Raw genomic sequence first — 18191 nt, forward strand, 5'->3', positions numbered from 1 at the left:
CGTTCTCCCAGAACCGGGTGATAAAGGTCAACGAGACACGAGTATCCAGTTTATTCAAGAGGCTGCGTAAAAACAGCTTTATTTAGAAACCTGATCGTCTCTGGAAACGAGAGAGCGATCACTTGAAGGCACTGTGGAACATTTCTGCTCAGCGGTAACTGACCCCCAAACAGCAGGGGGGGGATTAGGAGATTGTCCAACAGGCAAAAAAAAAACCCAGAGCGATCAAACGGAATGAAAATGCTACGAGAGTTGTTGGGTTTACTGAGGAAGTCGCCTCCAGCCCAACGGCTGGTGTTAAAAGCTTGCGTTCCTTCCAGGAGGAGCCACCGAACCCGAAGGAAGCCTCGTGTCCAGGAAGTGGCTGGCGGGCGAATCGCCGAGTAGTTTGTCGTTCTTATAAACGCACATCGGTACAAAAGAGTTAAGACAAAGAGGTTTCATTCATTCAGTCGCCTCTGCTTGCCTCCTCGTCGTCTCCAGCAGCTTGGTGCTGAGGTCAGAAGGTTCCTCCTGGTGGAGGTGGTGAGATCTCTCCCATCCACTGGTGAAAGAAATGGGGTTTTAGGCTCATCGGAGGCTTCGGACTCAGTCTGAGCAGCACAAACCAGGGTGGACCTTAGAGCCAAACAGACATGAAGCGGGGTGGGTGGGGTTTAAGGCGGGGCTTAGGGATCCACAGGTATAGGTGCAGCTCTTTGACGGTAAACTAGTTTCCCTTACTGAAGGTTTAAATAAAGACTCTGGTCCAATCTTTGGGGTTTTTAGTATTGAGATTTAATTTCTTCAGAAACAAAACGTGGATAAATTTAAGTTCACTAAAGAGTCAGCCTCCGTTATTCGTTCATCGGGGGTTTTGTATTAAAGATAAAAAATGTCCTGCTCTGGAAATATTCCCATCCCGCCCTTTCGGTCGAGCTGAGCTTCACTCCGTCCGGTTCAATGAGAGGACACAGAGCGGGCTCGTGTTCATTCGCTCAGCACCAAACATGCTGTCAGGCCTCACTGGTGAATCCAGCAAATAATCCACCAACAACTTCTAAAAGACTCATTTCATCCGTGTTTGATCACAGGAAAATAAAATACGTTTAAAATGCCTTCAGTGCCACATTTTATCATCTTTACAGAATGAAAGAAAACCATTTTCATCGCATCGCTGCGGACTGAGCGAACGAAGGAAGAAAAAAAGAAGAGGGGGGGGAAAAAGGAGAACCTCCTTCACCACAGCGGCAATGTAGGAAAAAAACTTTCAAAACAAAATCTCTAGCACAATCTTCAAAAGTCCGATTAGAATTGTCCAGAAGATGGACTCCTCCTCCTGGAAGTCGTCCTCTGGCGCCTGGGGGGTCTTCCTTTTCTCGTGTTCTTCGCCAGAGTTGTACGAGCCCTTATCGAACGGCTCCGGGGCGACCGTCTGGTCGAAGAAGACGCGCATCTCGAACTCGCTCTCCTTGTGGGACGGGTGGCCGTAGATGCCGATGCCCACGGGCCTGGCGAACTCCCCGGGCACCACCACCGCGTCGCGGCCGCAGGTGACCGACTGCAGCTTGTAGGTGTCGAAGCTCGGCCGCAGGGTCTTATCCGACACGTAGAGGTCCGCGTCGCCCTTCAGGCTGTGCATGTGCAGGATGATCCGCCCGTCGTGGTTGAGGCGCAGGTAGCTGTAGTTTCCCGCCCCGATGTGGCCCTGAACCACATGGAGCAGCGTCCACTCCTCGGGGACGCCGTCGTCCTCCTCCTCCTCCGAAGGGCCCAGGAAGCCTCCGGCCTGGGACAGCAGGAGGGCGACGACCAGGGCGCTGCAGCTCCGCATCATGATGACGGCATCGGTCAGAGAGTCACCGCCTGGACGACAGCGGACGGCCTGACGGGACCAAGCGGGATTTACCATCAAATCTTTTAGTGTATAAAAGATCAAGTCAAGAAATCATTTGCAGCCTTCGGGATGTTCACATTTAATCTATCGGTTCCCAGATGGACTCGTTTACACGCATGTTGCTTCATCTTTTGTGCCGGTCACAGGTTGTTCTACTGGTACCTTCTCCACCTTGGTAACTAAGGTAGAAGGTCACGGACAGTTCATCCACTTCCAGTGAAGACCTTCTATCTCCAGATGTGTTTCAACTGGTTGTAACAAACTGAACAATACGGTGTTTCTTTATACATGGAGAAATTCTTTCAGCTAAATGAACTCTTTACTTGAGGTAAAGACTTTAGCCTGCACTGGAGTACTGTCACACAGTGGTATTAGTACTTGCATTAGTACTGCCCCCCCCTCTCAGCAGAGCTAAAAATACACGTCTCCTCCCGGGGAGAGTGACCTTTGATACGGAGGAAAACGACACCAAAAAGGATCTTTATTAAACTTACCCGGCGTTCGCTTTAATGAACACTTTTAATGGTTATTAACGCGATTCACTAAGTGATGTTCAGCTTCGTGACACGCGGGGGGAGTTTAATGGGCTCCCGGTTTGCGTAAACGGTTAAAATGAGGGCGGCTGAGTTCGAGTTGAATGCTAACCTGCTAACACCTGCCGTGAGCTAACGACACAACCTGTAACGAGCCGACGGGTAAAGTACCGAATGAGGGGAGAAACAGAGACCTGCACACCACCAGGACTAAACATTAGGTATTGTAGACATGTCCGCGCACAATGAGATCAGCCTGAGCTGAAGGCAAGCTCACTTATTTAACGTTAGCTTAACTTAACCGGGTTAGCTTATTTTCACAGCTCAGCTGAAGTTAGCGATCGAGCAGCTAACGTTGCTAACTAGCCGGTGCCGCCCGAGCTAGCGTTAAATCCTTATTAAGTTTCCAGAGAACAGGCTGTCGAAGGAATCGGGACTCGATCGATTAAGTGGCGGAGTTCATCGGACACGTATCAATCAACACAGCGCGCCGGTCCACTTACACAGCTGCCATTTCCTAACCAGCATCTTCGTCCCGACACACAGCGACCTGCTGGGAACTAAGTTCACTTCTTCACTGCCTTCGACCGAGTGACAGCCGAGCGAGCCGCTCAGTGGCGCCACCCGCCGGCGGCGCGTTGTAACTACACCCGCCTGGTGGGTATTTTCATATTGAGAATATTTATAAAATATATAGCTTTAAAGTTGGAAAAAAGACGCTAATTATACTCCAATATTTTAATATACTGTATTCTGAAATAACCACTTTGCATAATCTGTACTTTGGATATTATATACTAATACATGCACTTTAACAAATATTATGAATGCAGAACTTTCTCAGTGTTATAAACACAAACAGCCCTCATAACTATGGGTTAAATATATCAACTACAGATATAAACCAACAAAAGAAAGTCTAACTGCAGTCAACTCAATGTGGTTTAGTTCATGTACAGATATCGCCCTTTAAGGCTAACAAAAAGTATATTGTTATCCCTCACATAAGGCTAAAATATACAAAGCAAATAAACTCCTTCACATAAAGGAGCAGCTGCAGCCTCCTGGTGGTGTAGAGGTGACAATACTCTTCTCTCCCCCCACACCATTTACTGTCAATTCATTGAATTACCACAAAGTGCTACTCAGAAACCCTCAGGACGTCTTCACCTTTGACCTCTCATTCCCTCCAGTCCAGACGAGCAGGGTTGGCGCACGGAGAATGTCTCATGGCGACGGATAAGTGTTGCGTTATTCAAATCTCTTCAGCGTCTTCTTTTCAAGTCAGAACCACAAATTCTGATCCATCAGAAGAAATAAAAACACCAAAAACCAAATAAGTCTACACAACAAAGACTTCATGAAACCAAACTGTAGACGGAGTTCTGTTATTAGTAACCGTTCTCTTTTCACACAGACGTTGCAGTGCGGTTTCATCCATTAGTCATTAGATATGATCATCTCAGAGAGAAAATTAAAAGACAGACATTTTAAAATGTGTTTCCTCACACTTCAATCATTAAAATAAACTTCTACAAGATTTAACATTTCTTTTTAGAATCCTTTTTTTCCACTTTAATGAACACCAACTGTAGTTTTTAAACAAAAAAAAAAAAAAGAAATGTCACGCCTGTGTGTGTGTGTGTTGGAAGGTCTCGAAGACAGGTGGGATGACTCAGGGTTGGTATGATAAAAAAAAAAAAAGCCCACATCAAATAGTAAATTCTATATAGATATACTCGGTCAACAAGTCTGCATAATCTGTCACATTAGATACATTTGACGCGATGTGGAAATCAATTATTTTTCACCCCTTCAGCGATAAATATTTACCCCAAACCGGCCGGGCCGGTTCGAGGCCTCCAGGCTCAGTCCAGTCGATCCGTCGCGTCCCACAAAGTCCAGACCCTCCTTGAGAGACACCTCCGATGGTACGTCGCACGCCTCAGAATAAAAAGACCATCTCAGCATTTCATAAAAATCACTGCATTGAATGTTTTATAAAACATGGCGATATCTTTGTTTCATTACGGGGGCGGGGGGGGAAATAGATCAGATGCGTTTGTTCGCTATACAAACGTTTTTTTTTTTTTTTTTAATAACATTGTCTGCAAAACAAAAGAGAAAAAAAAAAAAATCATCCCACAGTTGACGACGTACCATGCTAGCCGCTAGCCTCGTGCTAACCGCTGCAGCAGCTACAACACCACTACGCTCTGGGGCCCCAATGAGCAGGAGGAGGTGCGAATCATTTAATGAGAACTGGGGAGGCGTGGGATTCAAAAAAGGAAAGAAACTACAACAAAATAACTTGTTTGTACAGAAAACAAACCGAAGTAAACGAAAGCAGCAAATGCAGAAAATCACAATTCATGCATTTAAAATGAGTGGCAGCAGGAGAATTTGAAGGTGGTGGTGATGGTGGGGGGGGTTCACAGTTATCTCAGCTAGGACGCAGAGATTGATGAAGGAGGCGAGGTCAGCGTTAGTTTGGAGGTGAGTCGGGGCAGAATGGGGTAAAACTACATTCCTGCTCTGACAAGGAATTTGTTTTGTTAAACGTAGAAAGTCTCCGTGTTTCCGCCACGTTGTTAAATTCTTGGCTTTGCTTTATTGATCCACAGTTTCTTGAAAGTAATGAAGCTTTCTGTAAATACACGCTGGTCTCCAGCGGTGATCTACAGTGGGAGGGGGGTGGGGGGGGGGGCAGCTGTGATGCTGGAGGGTCCGCTCTGGAGGGAGGGGGGGGGGGGGGGGGGGAATGGCAGCTCAGACGGGGGGTCCTTTGCGCTGCAGTAGATAGCGAGCGATGTCGTCGGCGTCGCGCTTCAGCCAGGCCACGTTGAGGTTGATGTTCTCGCAGCACTGCTGCACCGTGCGCTCGGCCGACGGCGCCGGGTGGCTCTCGAAGAAGCTCTGAGGGGAACACAAGGCCACAGACGCCGTTAGGCAACGTGACAACGGGGGGGGCGGGGGGGACACTTTAGAAAGTCCTCAGTCACATTTTATGAAAGAACTGGACGCCCAGAAAACGTGAGACTTCTGGCTGCTCTCATGGGGAACTAAAGCATAAAAATCTAGTCCAGGATATGAGGTTAGAAATTTGATATCTATAAGCAAAATATGGACAAACTTAAAAAACAACAATAAACCAGCCTCACCTTCACTTCAGCGGCCATTTTGTCGATGGCAAATCCATCAACGGTGTACTGCAGAGACACGAGAACACGGAAGAGCTTTAGTTTCGAACACAAAAGGCGCCCGAGTTAAAGTAACGACCCGTTTCCGCTTCTCCAGCGAGCGGAAGGAAGCGTGCAGTTGATCGTCCCTCACCTTGATGAGCTGCGATATGAGGAAGCCGCCCTGGTAGCGGTTATAAAGCTCCTCCCAGTTGTCCTTGACAAACTTCCAGGCCGCTTTCCGGCCTTGTTTGCTGCTGCCGGCCACGCCCCCGATTACAAAGACCGTGTCCTGGGGACGGACGTCTTCCTGCGGTGGGACAGGACCCAGAGAAGGGAGGGGGTGGGGGGGGGGTTAGCTGAGGAAGAGGAGGCGCCAGCAGCTGGTGGGAACTTGGACATTGAACCAAAGAGCCGAAGAGCTTGCGGCGTTTTATTTTGAGCCTCGTAATCATTAATCAAGAACTACAAGCCGACTCAAAGTTCAGATAAACAAAGAAACACCTGGTCAGAAAAAAAAAAAAAGGGACACTTTACTCGTTTCTGCAGAAAGACAAAACAGGAGGTGAACGTGTGGCGTGTTACCGAGAGGGCGAAGCTGAGGACCTTCTGGATGAGGTCGGGGGCGGAGATGGCGCCCAGCACTCGCTCGATGCGATTCTTCTCCTCCTGCATGTCTGCTAGTTTGTGGAGCTGAAAGGAACGAGTGACGGAGACAGACATTCAAGAGATCAATGGGGAACACACACACACACACACGTGATGGAGGACATCTGGGGTCACTGATCACGGCTTCCTGTAGTGACCAGCAGGGGGCGACTCCTCTGGTCTCATTCAAGATGACTGCTTGATTTATTCCCTCAGTAAACATTGTAAACATGAGTTTATGGTCTCAGCCTCTAGTTTCAAGTCTTCTTGTTCATTTAGAGTCAACATGAGCATGAAGCAGGCGTTGCTTTAGGGCGTGGCTACACAATGATTGACAGGTTTCTATCAATTAAAAAAAATAGGGCAAAATTCAGCAAATACAACGACATCAGAACATCCGTCCACAAACCAATGAGACGTTGTGACATTCCTACAGCTTTGCTGATTGTGATCGTTGTTTACATGTTTACATCTCTTGGTTATCATTTAAAGTGAGAATCGGCTTAAGCAACAACTCGTAGTGATGAAGGTTGAATAAAATGTTCGCCGCTGTCTCACCTTCATCATTGTGTCCAACGTGGCGCTGTCGCCGTGCTTCAGCACGGTTAGATACACCTGGAAGACAAAGTCCAATATGACGCGTCTGCGATGCGAAGACAAATCTAATGTTTATTCCCTCCTCTGATGTTTTACCAGCCAACACGCCGGCTACAAGTGGTTTGGCTCACCGGGCTCCGCAGGTCGGCAGGCAGCACCTGCTTTCCCTCCACGTGGTCCCTGAATCTCCGCCGGGCCTCCTCCAGCGTGGGTTTGTGACCCGCCTTCCCCAGCTTCCCCAGAACCAGACCTCTCAGCAGGGCGTCCAGGTGACCTGCAGGACCAACACGCCAGCGGCTGAAGTTATCAGCCCAGAGGGGACGAAGCGGGTCGGTGCCGCGCAACGGGAAGGTTGATCTTACTCACGGTGCCGGAATATAAAACAAAAAGGACGGAAGCAGAAATGGACGCTCGCTGCTCACCTTCCCCCGGCTTGCAGTCCCAGCCGAGCTCCAGGCCGATGGGGGTGAACAGGTCCCGGATGAACTCCTGGATGTCCTCGTGGAACTCGGTGTGGGACAGCAGCGAGGACAGCACCCCCAGGTTGCTGCTGAGGTCGCTCCAGACCGTGTAGTTGGGCTCGTTGACGAACGCCTCCATCAGCTTCAGCACCTCCACCGTGCTGATCATGCCTGCGCGAGACTGAAGCCACACGACCAGCTCAGGAGGCCAGTTTCTCTAAAACTAAATCACGTCCCACCGGATAAAAGCATTCAACCAGAATTCACTTTACTGACAATAAATCGCTTCGTGCTCGTAAACTGTTTAAGAAACTACATGTCAGATATTAAACACCTCAAAGAGTAAAAATCCACAATCCCTCATTTTTCCTTTCTATCCAGCGCCGTCGGGTTACACGGGACGAAAGTCTCATTAAGAAAAACAAACAAACAAACAAACAAACAAACAAACATGTTGTAGCTCCGTGAGTGAGTGAGTGAGTCACCAGGGAGAAGAGGTCGTTCTGCAGGCCGAGTCGGTCCACGGGCGGCAGGCTGAGGTCCCGGACCCCCGGCAGCAGGCTCTCCAGCATGGCCGTGCTGTACTGGATGCGGTAGAAGCCCACGGTGCCGGGGTTGATCTGTGAGCAGCGCGGACACAACTGGGTCAGAACGTGTCACTCCGTCACCCCGCGGCGCCGAGCTAACGCTAACGCTCAGCTTTTAGTCAACTCGGAAGAGGAAGAGCAGCCTGCAGCCTCTAAAACGTAGTCGATCATTTACAGAGCGCAGTAAAAGCCTCTTCACCCTTCAGTCACACTGCCGATGGAAGCTTCTACCCGCGAGACGTCCAACGAGTCCACTCACATTCTACTCTAAAATCAGCAGACTAGAATATAACAGATTCAATCCTCACACAGAGAACATCTGAGGCCCAAAGAGAATCTGAGCTAAAAAGACACGGCGACAAATCAAAAGCAGAGTGTTGGACCCGTGTAGATCCATGGACGACGGCTTTAGCCAGAGTTCTGGGTCCGATGACCACTTCCTACCACGAGAGTCTGAACGTTCACTCGTGACTCACAACTTCAAAGCTTAACTTTGTTTCTGAGCGAAAAAGACAAACGCGGCGCCGTCTTAACGTTTTACACGTATGACGCAGAGAGGTCGTAGAATTAGGAGCACGAACAAGTGACCACATCACTATTTCACAGGGAAAGAGCAGCAAACACATTAAAACTACATTTCCATAAAATCAAACGGAATGTTTAAATAACTGATATTAGAGACACGCTAGATGACACCTCGTCCAACAGAGTCCGACTATCAGCAGGTTCACATCATGGTTTTATTCACCGCTCTGACTGGGCGACTGGCCCTCACCTTGATCCACTGGTCGGGCGCCACGCCGCTCAGGGTCACGGTGGTCTCGGGTCTGTCCAGCAGAACCTTGAGCTTCGTGCATTTGGGGTCCTCGCTGGTGCAAATGCTGACGGGGACCATCCAGCTGGGGCAGCTCTCACCTGCCCGACGGCACGCCAGTCAAAAGCAAAGCAGAGATACGTGATCCACCAATATAAAATTAACATAACGAATATATAGTATCAGGCAGTAACAAGGGGTAACAGAAAGAACGTCAATTGTAATATGGTATTAAACCCTCACCGTTGTGTGGTCCACTGGCACAGAACTTCTTCTGAGATAACTTGAGGATGCGCTCGTCACCCTGCTATGAATAGGCATCGTGGTTAGAGTGTGTGTGTGTGTGTGTGTGTGTGTGTGTGTGTGGGTCTCAGCTGCTCGGTCTGCGGACAGAGCTGCTGACGTTCATTTTGAATGGTCCAGTCTGCAGTTTAATCCGGTGACACTCACCTTCTCCTCTTCCACCACGATGATGGGGAAGCCCATCTGTTTGGTCCAGGAGCTCATCACCTCGGCGATGGGTTTCCCGCTGGCCTGTTCCAGACATTCCCACAGGTCCTCTGTGGGAGACAGCCGGCAGGTCGGAGGGATTAATGGGGAAATAAAAAAAAAAAATTTAAAAATCGATTCAACTTTCACCCTGAAGGGGAAAACGTTTCCAGCGCGTTCTCACCTGTCGAAGCGTTCTTATGTTGGAACTTCAGAAGATAGGCGTTCATTCCTTTCCTGAAGTCCTACAAGAGGAAGAGTGAGCGGTGAACCTCGATATGAAACCACGCCGGCGGCAACGCGGAGACAACGGCGCGAGCGTTAGACAACCAACCTCGTCCCCCGTCCAGTTGTGCAGCATGCGGATCACCGACGCCCCTTTGCTGTAGGAGATGGCGTCAAAGATTTCATCCACCTCGGACGGATGGCCCACGTTCACCTGGAGCACAGACACCAACGTGTTAGCGAGTCAGACTTAGAGCCTCCCGCGCTGCGTGGCGGGTGGGGGCTCACCTCGATGGGGTGGCTGCTGTCCAGCGCGTCCAGGTCCAGAGCGCGGGTGTAGTCAGCAGAGACAAACTGGGTCCAGATGTCGTATTCTGGGAAGCAGTGGTCCACACACAGGTACTCGATCCAGGATGCAAATCCCTCATTGAGCCACAGGTGGGTCCACCATTCCTGTTTACACACACACACACACACACACACACACACACACACACACACACACACGGGTCCTCAGGGTTCTTCACTATAGTTCCCTATGATGCTCTACAATAAAGATACTAATGAGTATTAAGATCTTCCTTTCTTTTAATTAGAGATCCAGTTATTGAATCATTACTTCCATGATGCGTTTGTTACGATGACTTTCGTACTCAGAGCTGATCATGAAATCTAAATGGTTTCGGTCAGTTTCACAAACGGCTGTGGAGAGACAACGGCTTGTTACCATGGTGACTAAGTTTCCGAACCACTGGTGGGCGAGTTCGTGTCCGACCACCAGCGCCACCCACTGCCTGGAGGACGAGCAGGAGTTCTTGGGGTCGATCAGCAGCGCCGTCTCCCTGGAAACAACAACAACAACAACAACAACAGAGTGAGGCCGGCGTGCAGGTGGCTGGAGCCGGCCGCCATGTGTGTGCTCATCACACGCCTGAACAGCTAACAGGTGGCGGCACGCCGGCGGAACATAAGGCAATTAAAAAGCCTTCAAGGCGGTCAACCGAGAAACGAGACCGGACGGCACGAGAAGGTCGAAGGAAACAAGACACGGCGGGTTTACTGTTATTCTATATCCTTATTGTCATTATTAATATCAGTGCCCGCCACCAGAGCCGCGAGATGCTGCTCGTTGTGTCCGAACCGCAGAACCCGAGATTACTAGAATATGAAAAAAGTATCATGTTGGAGCGCTGGAAAGTCAACTACTCCGACTCCTCTGAGCTGGGAACATGAGGACTAATACGAGAGGACTAGAGTTCATGGCTCAGTGTGTGTGTGTGTGTGTGTGTGTGTGTGTGGCGTACTAGAGTCTCACCTGTAGGTAACAAGGCCCCAGTTCTCCATGGCACCTGAGGGGAAGGGAGCGGCACACGTTACACATCGTCAGTGGGGACGTCTGAAGTCCTGAACGTGGAGTTGGCAGCTACTCACCAGCAGCAAAATCAGCGATGGCTATTAGATCAATTTTAGGCAACGGATAAGGAACGCTGAAGTAGTCTTTGTAGAACGGTAAGGTCTTAGTCGCAACCTGCGGAGAAACCCCCCCCCCAGAAAAATCAGCTTTTAAATGTCGGGACTCATTTATGATCAACTCCTCAAAGACCAAACTGCTGCGTAGACTCCGCGGAGCCGCCTGGGCTCGGCGCGAGAATCCAAACGTCGTCTCTCACCTCCAGCGCAAACTTCCCTTGCTCCGCCTTGCCGACCGGCGTGTAGACGCGCACCGTGATGCCGTCCGACGACTGGCTCTCCACGAAGTCGTACTCCCCGATGACGAACGCGACGAGGTAGGTGGACATGATGGGCGTAGTGGCGAACTTCACCTCCACCAGGTTTGCGTCCTCCGGGCACGGCTTCCGGTCGATGACATTCTGGACGGAGGGACGGAGGCGGTCGGGTTAAGCCGCCGACGTCGGCGCGTCGCCGCTGAAGTTGCGACCTTCTGATTCTCTTGTGCTCTCACAGAGAGATGTTGCGCAATGCTGCCAGACACAAAGTCTAAAGCTGCACTGGCAGCTGTGGAGGCTGAAATGTTTATTAAACGCCACACGGTCGCAGTCTGGTTCCGACAAACCATCAGCGGGGGACATTTCCACAGTCAACACTTGAAGTGCACGAATCACCTGGAAACCACTAACGGCGACGCTCTGTAAAAGTAAACCTTTAACCGGATTGTGCAACTAAGCTAATCATCTGGAAATTACATTTAAAAAAAAAATGCATTTTTCTTATCGCTTCCAAATCATTAAAAGATTATAACCATCAATGTGTCTGTGGCTCTTAGTCCATTGGTTCCTACGGAGGACATTAGTCTTCGTAAATACAAAGTATTTTCTTACTGTAGTTTTTTCTAAAAATCAGCAGAAAAGGAGGAAATAGTGCATTTGTTGGAGACTATTTGGTGCTGTGCTGGGTGTCTGTGACAGCAGGGCAGTGTGCTCTGGAAGAGACTAAATAAACTAAAGTGTGTGTTTATGGTAATTAAGGAACACGTCACCCGGGGCAACGGCGAGGCTCACTGTACTTAAGGGCTCAGAGGAAGAGGAGACGTCGGGCTGTGATTCACAAACAATGCCTGTTAGCAGAAGCCTTTGTACCCGAGGGAACAACTCTTCATACCTAATCGCCAGACTTCTCCCTTCACATCAGTGTCGACACTTCTGGCCTGCAGTTATCACAGCACTCGTAGACGCTCGCCCCGACCCTCAATGTTTGTGCCCCACTTTTTTAAAGAAGGGGTCAAAGTAGACTTGCTGAGAAGATGAATTTGGCTCGTTAGTAATGATCCGAGACCGCGGAGCATCGGTGATGCAATTTGGCTGCAAGCGGAACTTAATGAAAAAAGGACTCTTTGTCTCTACGGTAGTTTGCATTTCCCACAACGGCAAAAATAACATTAGCCAAGAGGTAAAATATGCAGCGGCAGTGTGCCCACTGTTATGTAAGCTAAAGTGGGAAAGTGGAGGCACACACACACACACACACACACACACGTAATAGAAAGTTGGCAGCAGAGCGGGACTCTGGCGTCTGGAGCCTCGGCGGAGAGACCATGTGACACGTACCATATTTGACAAGGCTACGCGGTCCTTGGGAACTATCAGAGCGATGTCAAAGGTGGCTTTGATAGCTGGCTCATCCCAGCAGGGGAAAGCTCTGCGAGCATCCGTAGCCTGGGGGAGAAGAGGAGGGGCAGTTATTACATGAGGATACGCTCTATAAAAACCTCACGATAACCTCGTCAAATCCTTTTATTACTGCTTCTCTGCGCTGGTTGTGGGTCTGACAATGAAAAAGATACAAAGAGCAACCAGCTGCATCTGCAGACTGTTGTGTGCGTGTGCTTTTATTCCAAGTCTTGGCCGGCGGTGGGGAACAGCTTTCACGTTTCATCGATGGAAACCTAAAGACTTCTGGTATTTTCCTCTTGCATTTGTCCTTTCAGGAGTCATTTGGCTGTGTGAGCAGCAGCGGCCTCTTTTTGTTACAGGAGCTGTGCTACACTCAGAGCGCTCTATTTATTGTCTCCGTCAGGTGAAAAAAAGAACCCACCTGCCAGCTGTTTTTCAATGCAGACATACCAAAAACAACATATTTAGTTGTGGCATTTCCTTTGAATAAAAAAAAACCCCAGAGCCGATGATTAGATCTGCTGACCAGCCCTGGAACAAAGGGGCCTTTCATTTCTTTTCTGGTCGCGCTCCTGAAACATTTCCCACTTTGGCGAGCGGTCCGTGCGAGTCGCTGCGAATCCCACCCGGTTTCAACGCATGACGTGGGGAAGTAACCCGGAGACTTCTTCAGCGGCTAAAGTAGTGCCATTAATCTTTTAGATCATAAAGATATGTTCTCCTCTCAGCTGGTGTTCAGTAGGCGGGTTCTCAACTTCGCTCTCAAGCGACTACTTCCGTCCCTTTGTGTGCGCTCGAGTTTAACACTTCCGCCTAACTTTTTGGATGCACACATCCCTTCCCTCCCTCCCTCATTACTTCCTTCCCTCCCTCCAGCTGAAATGTTGCCAATGATGCAAAGCGATTAAGATTGGTGCATTTATTTCGGTAAAAAAAAGATCTCTTTAAAATGAGAAATATGGGGTTGTAGACACTCCAATCATCCACATTCTACCAGCTGTGTCTCCCCCCGTCGCCCTCTCGTCACCTTATCTCCCTACATTTATCTTATCCAGCGTGCGCACACAAGCGTGGGGCTGTAAACAGTAGCTGGAGACCCGGCGGGTTCTAATTGAAGAGCCCCTCCTCCCCCCCACATGAACAAGCAGGATGACATTTGAGACATTGACTCATCTGTAGGACACATTCTCCCCCACCCAACCCAACCAACCAACCAACAAGTCACATGACCGCCACGCCCCTCGCGTGATGCAACAAGCCGCGGGTTGAGCAACACGCTCAAATTCCCCAAACATCCCGTTTGACTCGCTCACCTCAAACTGAGTGACGGCAGCGTAGCGGACCTCCCCGGTGGGGGCCGTGTATTTACTCCTATAGAACCCCTTCATTTTGTCGTTCAGCTCCCCGACAAAATCCACCTTCAACGTGCCAGAGCCTGCGGAAGGAAGGAAGGGTTAATACGTCATTCTTCAAGAGCATTACGGGTGAAAAGTGTTCCCTAGAAGGACGAGCTGCCGCTCACCTTTCTGTAAGGCGCTAGGAAACGACAAGGTGACTTTCTCGTCCTCATTCTGATAGTTGAATCCTGTGGCGTTAATTTCTGAATAGAGGGGAAGACAAAGACACGGCAGCGTGAGCGTGCAACACCCCCCCCTTCCTATTTCAAATAGTCGATACCTACAAACTGCAACTTGGTGCATTATTAACGGAGAAGAGCGCGAGCCTCACCATCGCCACCCGGCAGCACGAAGGACGCCGTGATGATGTCGATGTCGGCACAGTTCATCACAATCTGATTTGTGGCTTGTGTAACCTGTAAATATTGACATGAAACAGCACAATTTAACCTCTGCAATATCTGCGTTGGCGTAAAACTCCAACAAGACCTGAGAGTGTAGAAGGAAGTGGTTTGTTTTGAGTAGTTCTGAGAGCTGAACGCTTCGTGTTATTCAACGTTAATAGTGTCAGTTAGTGGCGACGGCCACTATTAATGCGCAGCGGCAGAGAAGAACCGTATTTCAGACGTCTGTGCACAAATCGCGGGGAAAACGGTCGTTACTTAAACTGCTGGAGAGTTTTCACATTTTTTCAAGCAGAGGATTCCAATAAACTTTCATTAGGAGTTTGCAATTTACTCCCCAAACATCTAAATGACACTTTTGGATACATGTACGTCTTAATTGGATGTCTAATCCATACGGTTGGTTTAAATACGCTAATAGAGATCACACGTTGAACAGTAACAAGCACATGATCTCCTAAAAACACATTCCTCGTGCTGGGCGTCAGTTCTGTCGTCGTGCCAACAAGATACCCAACTAAATGAGACAAACCTCTCAAAAAAACAACAGTGCAAACTTTCGATGAATTGATCAGCAGAAAGAGAATCATTAACTCCTTTGATAAGTAATCTCAAGACTGGCTCTTCAACCGTGATGATTGTCTTTGTTTTGGAGTTTTGGACTTGTGGTCGTGTAAAACATTTACTTTGTTTTCCCGCTGTTTGCTGTGCATTTAATATTTGACTCATGGTCCTTGGAGTTATCTTATGTTTTATTTACTACTTGTAATATAATCTGTGGTCGATAGGAAAGCTGTATATACATCCCAGGAGGGAAGAAAGAAAAACTAACAACAACAATGCAGTCAGACCATAACACAGGAGTACGCCGTTTATCTCGATTGCTCCGATAATGTGCGTTGAGTGACTGTTTACCCCGACACAGGGGGGTAGGACGATCAGCTGACAGACTACTTACACTCCGGCAGCACAAATTCTTCTCAGAAATACATGGAGAGCCAGCTGCCGTGTGGTTTGATGGGTTAGTCACGTAGTGGCCACAGAGGGCAGAAGCCTCAGGGAACCGACAACTAACCAGTTACCGTCAAACCGCGAGCTAACCAGCAGCAGCAAACGTCATTCCTCACATGGTGCCGATGGTTTGAAACATTAAACTCAACTGGAGCTGCTCTATAAAATGCTAATTTGACCCACAGGACAGTGTAGAGCGTTTACTACAGAGGTTATAGAGTTTGCAGTTCTTTTACATTACCCGAGTATTTCAATTTAAAACAAACGTTTTATATAAACTAGGGCTGTCAGCGAATATTCTATATTCGAATCGTTGTTAAAAATGAATATTCGAATGTAAAAAAAAAAACGCGGCGCGACTGTCTGCTTAGCGGGCATGCTTGACTACTGACTGTATATTGCACGAATAAAATTGTTCTAGTCTATTTTATATGAATGCCGTTTTTTTTTTTTTTACATTCGAACATTCATTTTCACATTCGAATAGTTATTTTCAACTACTAGAACATTCGTTGACAGCCCTAGGAACCAGATATTCGAACATATGTATTTTTTAAAGCGAATATTCAAACTCATTTTTAACCGCCCCAATATACACTACATGTAATGAGGGAAATATCCAACTTAATCCATTAAATTGATAGGATGTTTAGTTCCTTTTCAGATTACAATGTTTCACATCCTTTGAGCTCTATATAAAAAAAAAAAACAATGAGGCCATATTTATTGATACCACATGTGTTTAAATGTGTGTGATACACTAAAGGATGCAGTGTTCCTTTAAGTGCTGATTGCAATCCTCCTACAGGTAATTAAACGTGCATCATAAACTTGCATCAGATGGAAACTGCATCGTCACAAAGTTGAAAACAAGCCTCTGTTTTCATGAGGAGTCACAAGCACAGGATGATCTTATAGAATTACACATTGCTGTAGATTGCACAACAGTATATACACACACACATGTGTCTGAATTAACCGCAACCAAACATTTAGAAGGGAAAATGTAACACACATACTACTGCATTATTAATTCAGAAACATTATAGAACCTTTTAATAGTTTATCACTGACTAAGAACGTCTTCCTGCTAAATTACTTTAATTTCCAGCTAAAATATATACTTTTGTTTTATTTCAGCGAGGTTAGGGGAAGCGTTCTCATAGGGTGGCATAAAAATAGTGCTTTCATTTAAGGCTCTGGATACTTCTACCAGAGGGGCAGGTGGGAGGGGGCAACATGGGGTTCCCATGATTTAGCAAACAGTGGCTAGCCGCTAGTTGGCTACTTGACAACCTCAGTGACCTCAAACGGACCAATCCATCTAGATTCATAGCAATGCATTGGTGTACCGAGGGGTTAAAGTTGGTGGCAAAGGACGAACTGCTCCTGAAAACACATTAACGTTAAGCGCATTGCAAAGTAGCCTAGCCTGCTAGCAGGCTAACGTCCACGGCGCTAAGCTAACATGAGAGTGCAACTCTGCCGACGTCTACGGGACTGTTGTGCTAGCTTACGGCTCGTCGCAGACGTATCCATATATTAGTATTATTATTACTGGCTTCCTATTCGTGGGTATCTTCAGCCAGCGAGGACCCGTCGTGAAACGGTTGGCCAGGCTAGCAGCCGCCGGCTACCGTCACTGCTAGCTGAAGGCGGCACAGCCGGCTAGGTGGCTACAAGGGGGGCTAGTGGCTTAACGACACAAATTGTCGTTATCAGTCGGACGAGGCAAATTAGCTAGCTACTGGTAACGTTAGCTGGTCAGATTACATAACAAGATCCCCGCCATGCAGATAAAAAATCCTCCCCCGTGAATAAGGCGCAACGTTACCTCCACCAGCGCCTCCAGCTTTCCTTCGAAGGTGAAGTCGATGAGGTCGGGCTTCAGGCACAAGCCATAGTTGACGGGGTAAACGTCAGCTGGTAACCGTACGAAGGGCCTCCTTTCGGGCATGGTTCCTGTGTGTTGGCCAGTTGCGCTTACGAAGACGGTTGTGTGTGTGGCTCCAGTTATCGCTGAGAGTTTTAATAAAGCTGAGCGGAGCAGAACGGGCCTCGGCGGTGGACGACAGGTAGTGAGTCTGTGTACGAATGACAGCGGAACCCTGCGGCCCAGGAGCAGCAACATCAACTGGAACCCTCTCAGCACTTCTACCCCCCCCCCGCACACAGCCCAAACAACTCAACTTAACGCAGCGTCAGCCAGCGTGCGCGTGAGGTCATTGCGTTGTGGGAGCGTAGGTTTCGAACGTGCCCCTATAGTGTACATTTTAATATTGTAATTTTGATAATTTTTTGAATAGAAGGAGAATATTTAGTGAAAGAAGCAACGCCGTTGGAGGTAAACGTCTTGGATTAAGAATTTTACTGAAGTAAAAGTACACAAGTATTAGCCTACTGGTCAGAATAAGTATAAACGTTATTACGTTATTATATTTATGTATATGAGGTATGTGTATATATACAAGGCGTTGGCAAAATATTTCTCCTAAAATGTAAAAATACTAAATTAGCAAATATTTAAAAAGTATTAAAGGTTACAATCTTGATGTTATAATATTACAATATTATGCTGCTCTATACTATATCATTTAAAAAATATATTATTTTATTATTATCCATTATTATATTGAAGCTGCCCAGCACTTAATGAAGAATTAAAGGGAGTTCCACTTTCACTAGTGTCAATTCATATACTTGAACACACATACATCTTAAATGCTCAGAATGAGTTGGAGCTAAAACTTTGCCTGTATCTATTTGGCAAAAATACATATATAAAGACTTTTTCAAATGAGCGATTCTAAATTAGGTGTACTTTCACTTTTGGGTATTT

The 18191-nt window shown here is 47.7% G+C and overlaps 2 protein-coding genes across 2 annotated transcripts; both read right to left on the bottom strand.

The window, feature by feature from the left end:
- Positions 1-44: 44 nt before the first annotated feature.
- On the bottom strand, positions 45-3065 carry c9h6orf120 (chromosome 9 C6orf120 homolog). Its single transcript, XM_040185583.2, has 2 exons — positions 2913-3065; positions 45-1864 (listed from the first exon to the last, which is right to left on the bottom strand). Exon 2 carries the CDS (start codon positions 1814-1816, stop codon positions 1250-1252), a length of 567 nt encoding a protein of 188 aa, XP_040041517.1. The 5' UTR covers positions 1817-1864; positions 2913-3065; the 3' UTR covers positions 45-1249.
- Positions 3066-3132: 67 nt separating this feature from the next.
- npepps (aminopeptidase puromycin sensitive) lies at positions 3133-17536 on the bottom strand. Its single transcript, XM_078079764.1, has 23 exons — positions 17187-17536; positions 14269-14353; positions 14063-14140; positions 13854-13975; positions 12475-12582; positions 11080-11280; positions 10841-10937; positions 10725-10758; positions 10137-10251; positions 9698-9862; positions 9519-9623; positions 9369-9429; positions 9146-9255; positions 8939-9002; positions 8657-8796; positions 7780-7914; positions 7256-7475; positions 6965-7107; positions 6795-6851; positions 6174-6281; positions 5743-5898; positions 5571-5618; positions 3133-5325 (listed from the first exon to the last, which is right to left on the bottom strand). The coding sequence occupies exons 1-23, from the start codon at positions 17481-17483 to the stop codon at positions 5179-5181; spliced, it is 2796 nt and encodes a 931-aa protein (XP_077935890.1). The 5' UTR covers positions 17484-17536; the 3' UTR covers positions 3133-5178.
- Between the last annotated feature and the right edge of the window lie 655 nt (positions 17537-18191).

The sequence above is a fragment of the Gasterosteus aculeatus genome, chromosome 9 (assembly GCF_964276395.1).
Source record: "Gasterosteus aculeatus chromosome 9, fGasAcu3.hap1.1, whole genome shotgun sequence".
NCBI lineage: Eukaryota > Metazoa > Chordata > Actinopteri > Perciformes > Gasterosteidae > Gasterosteus > Gasterosteus aculeatus.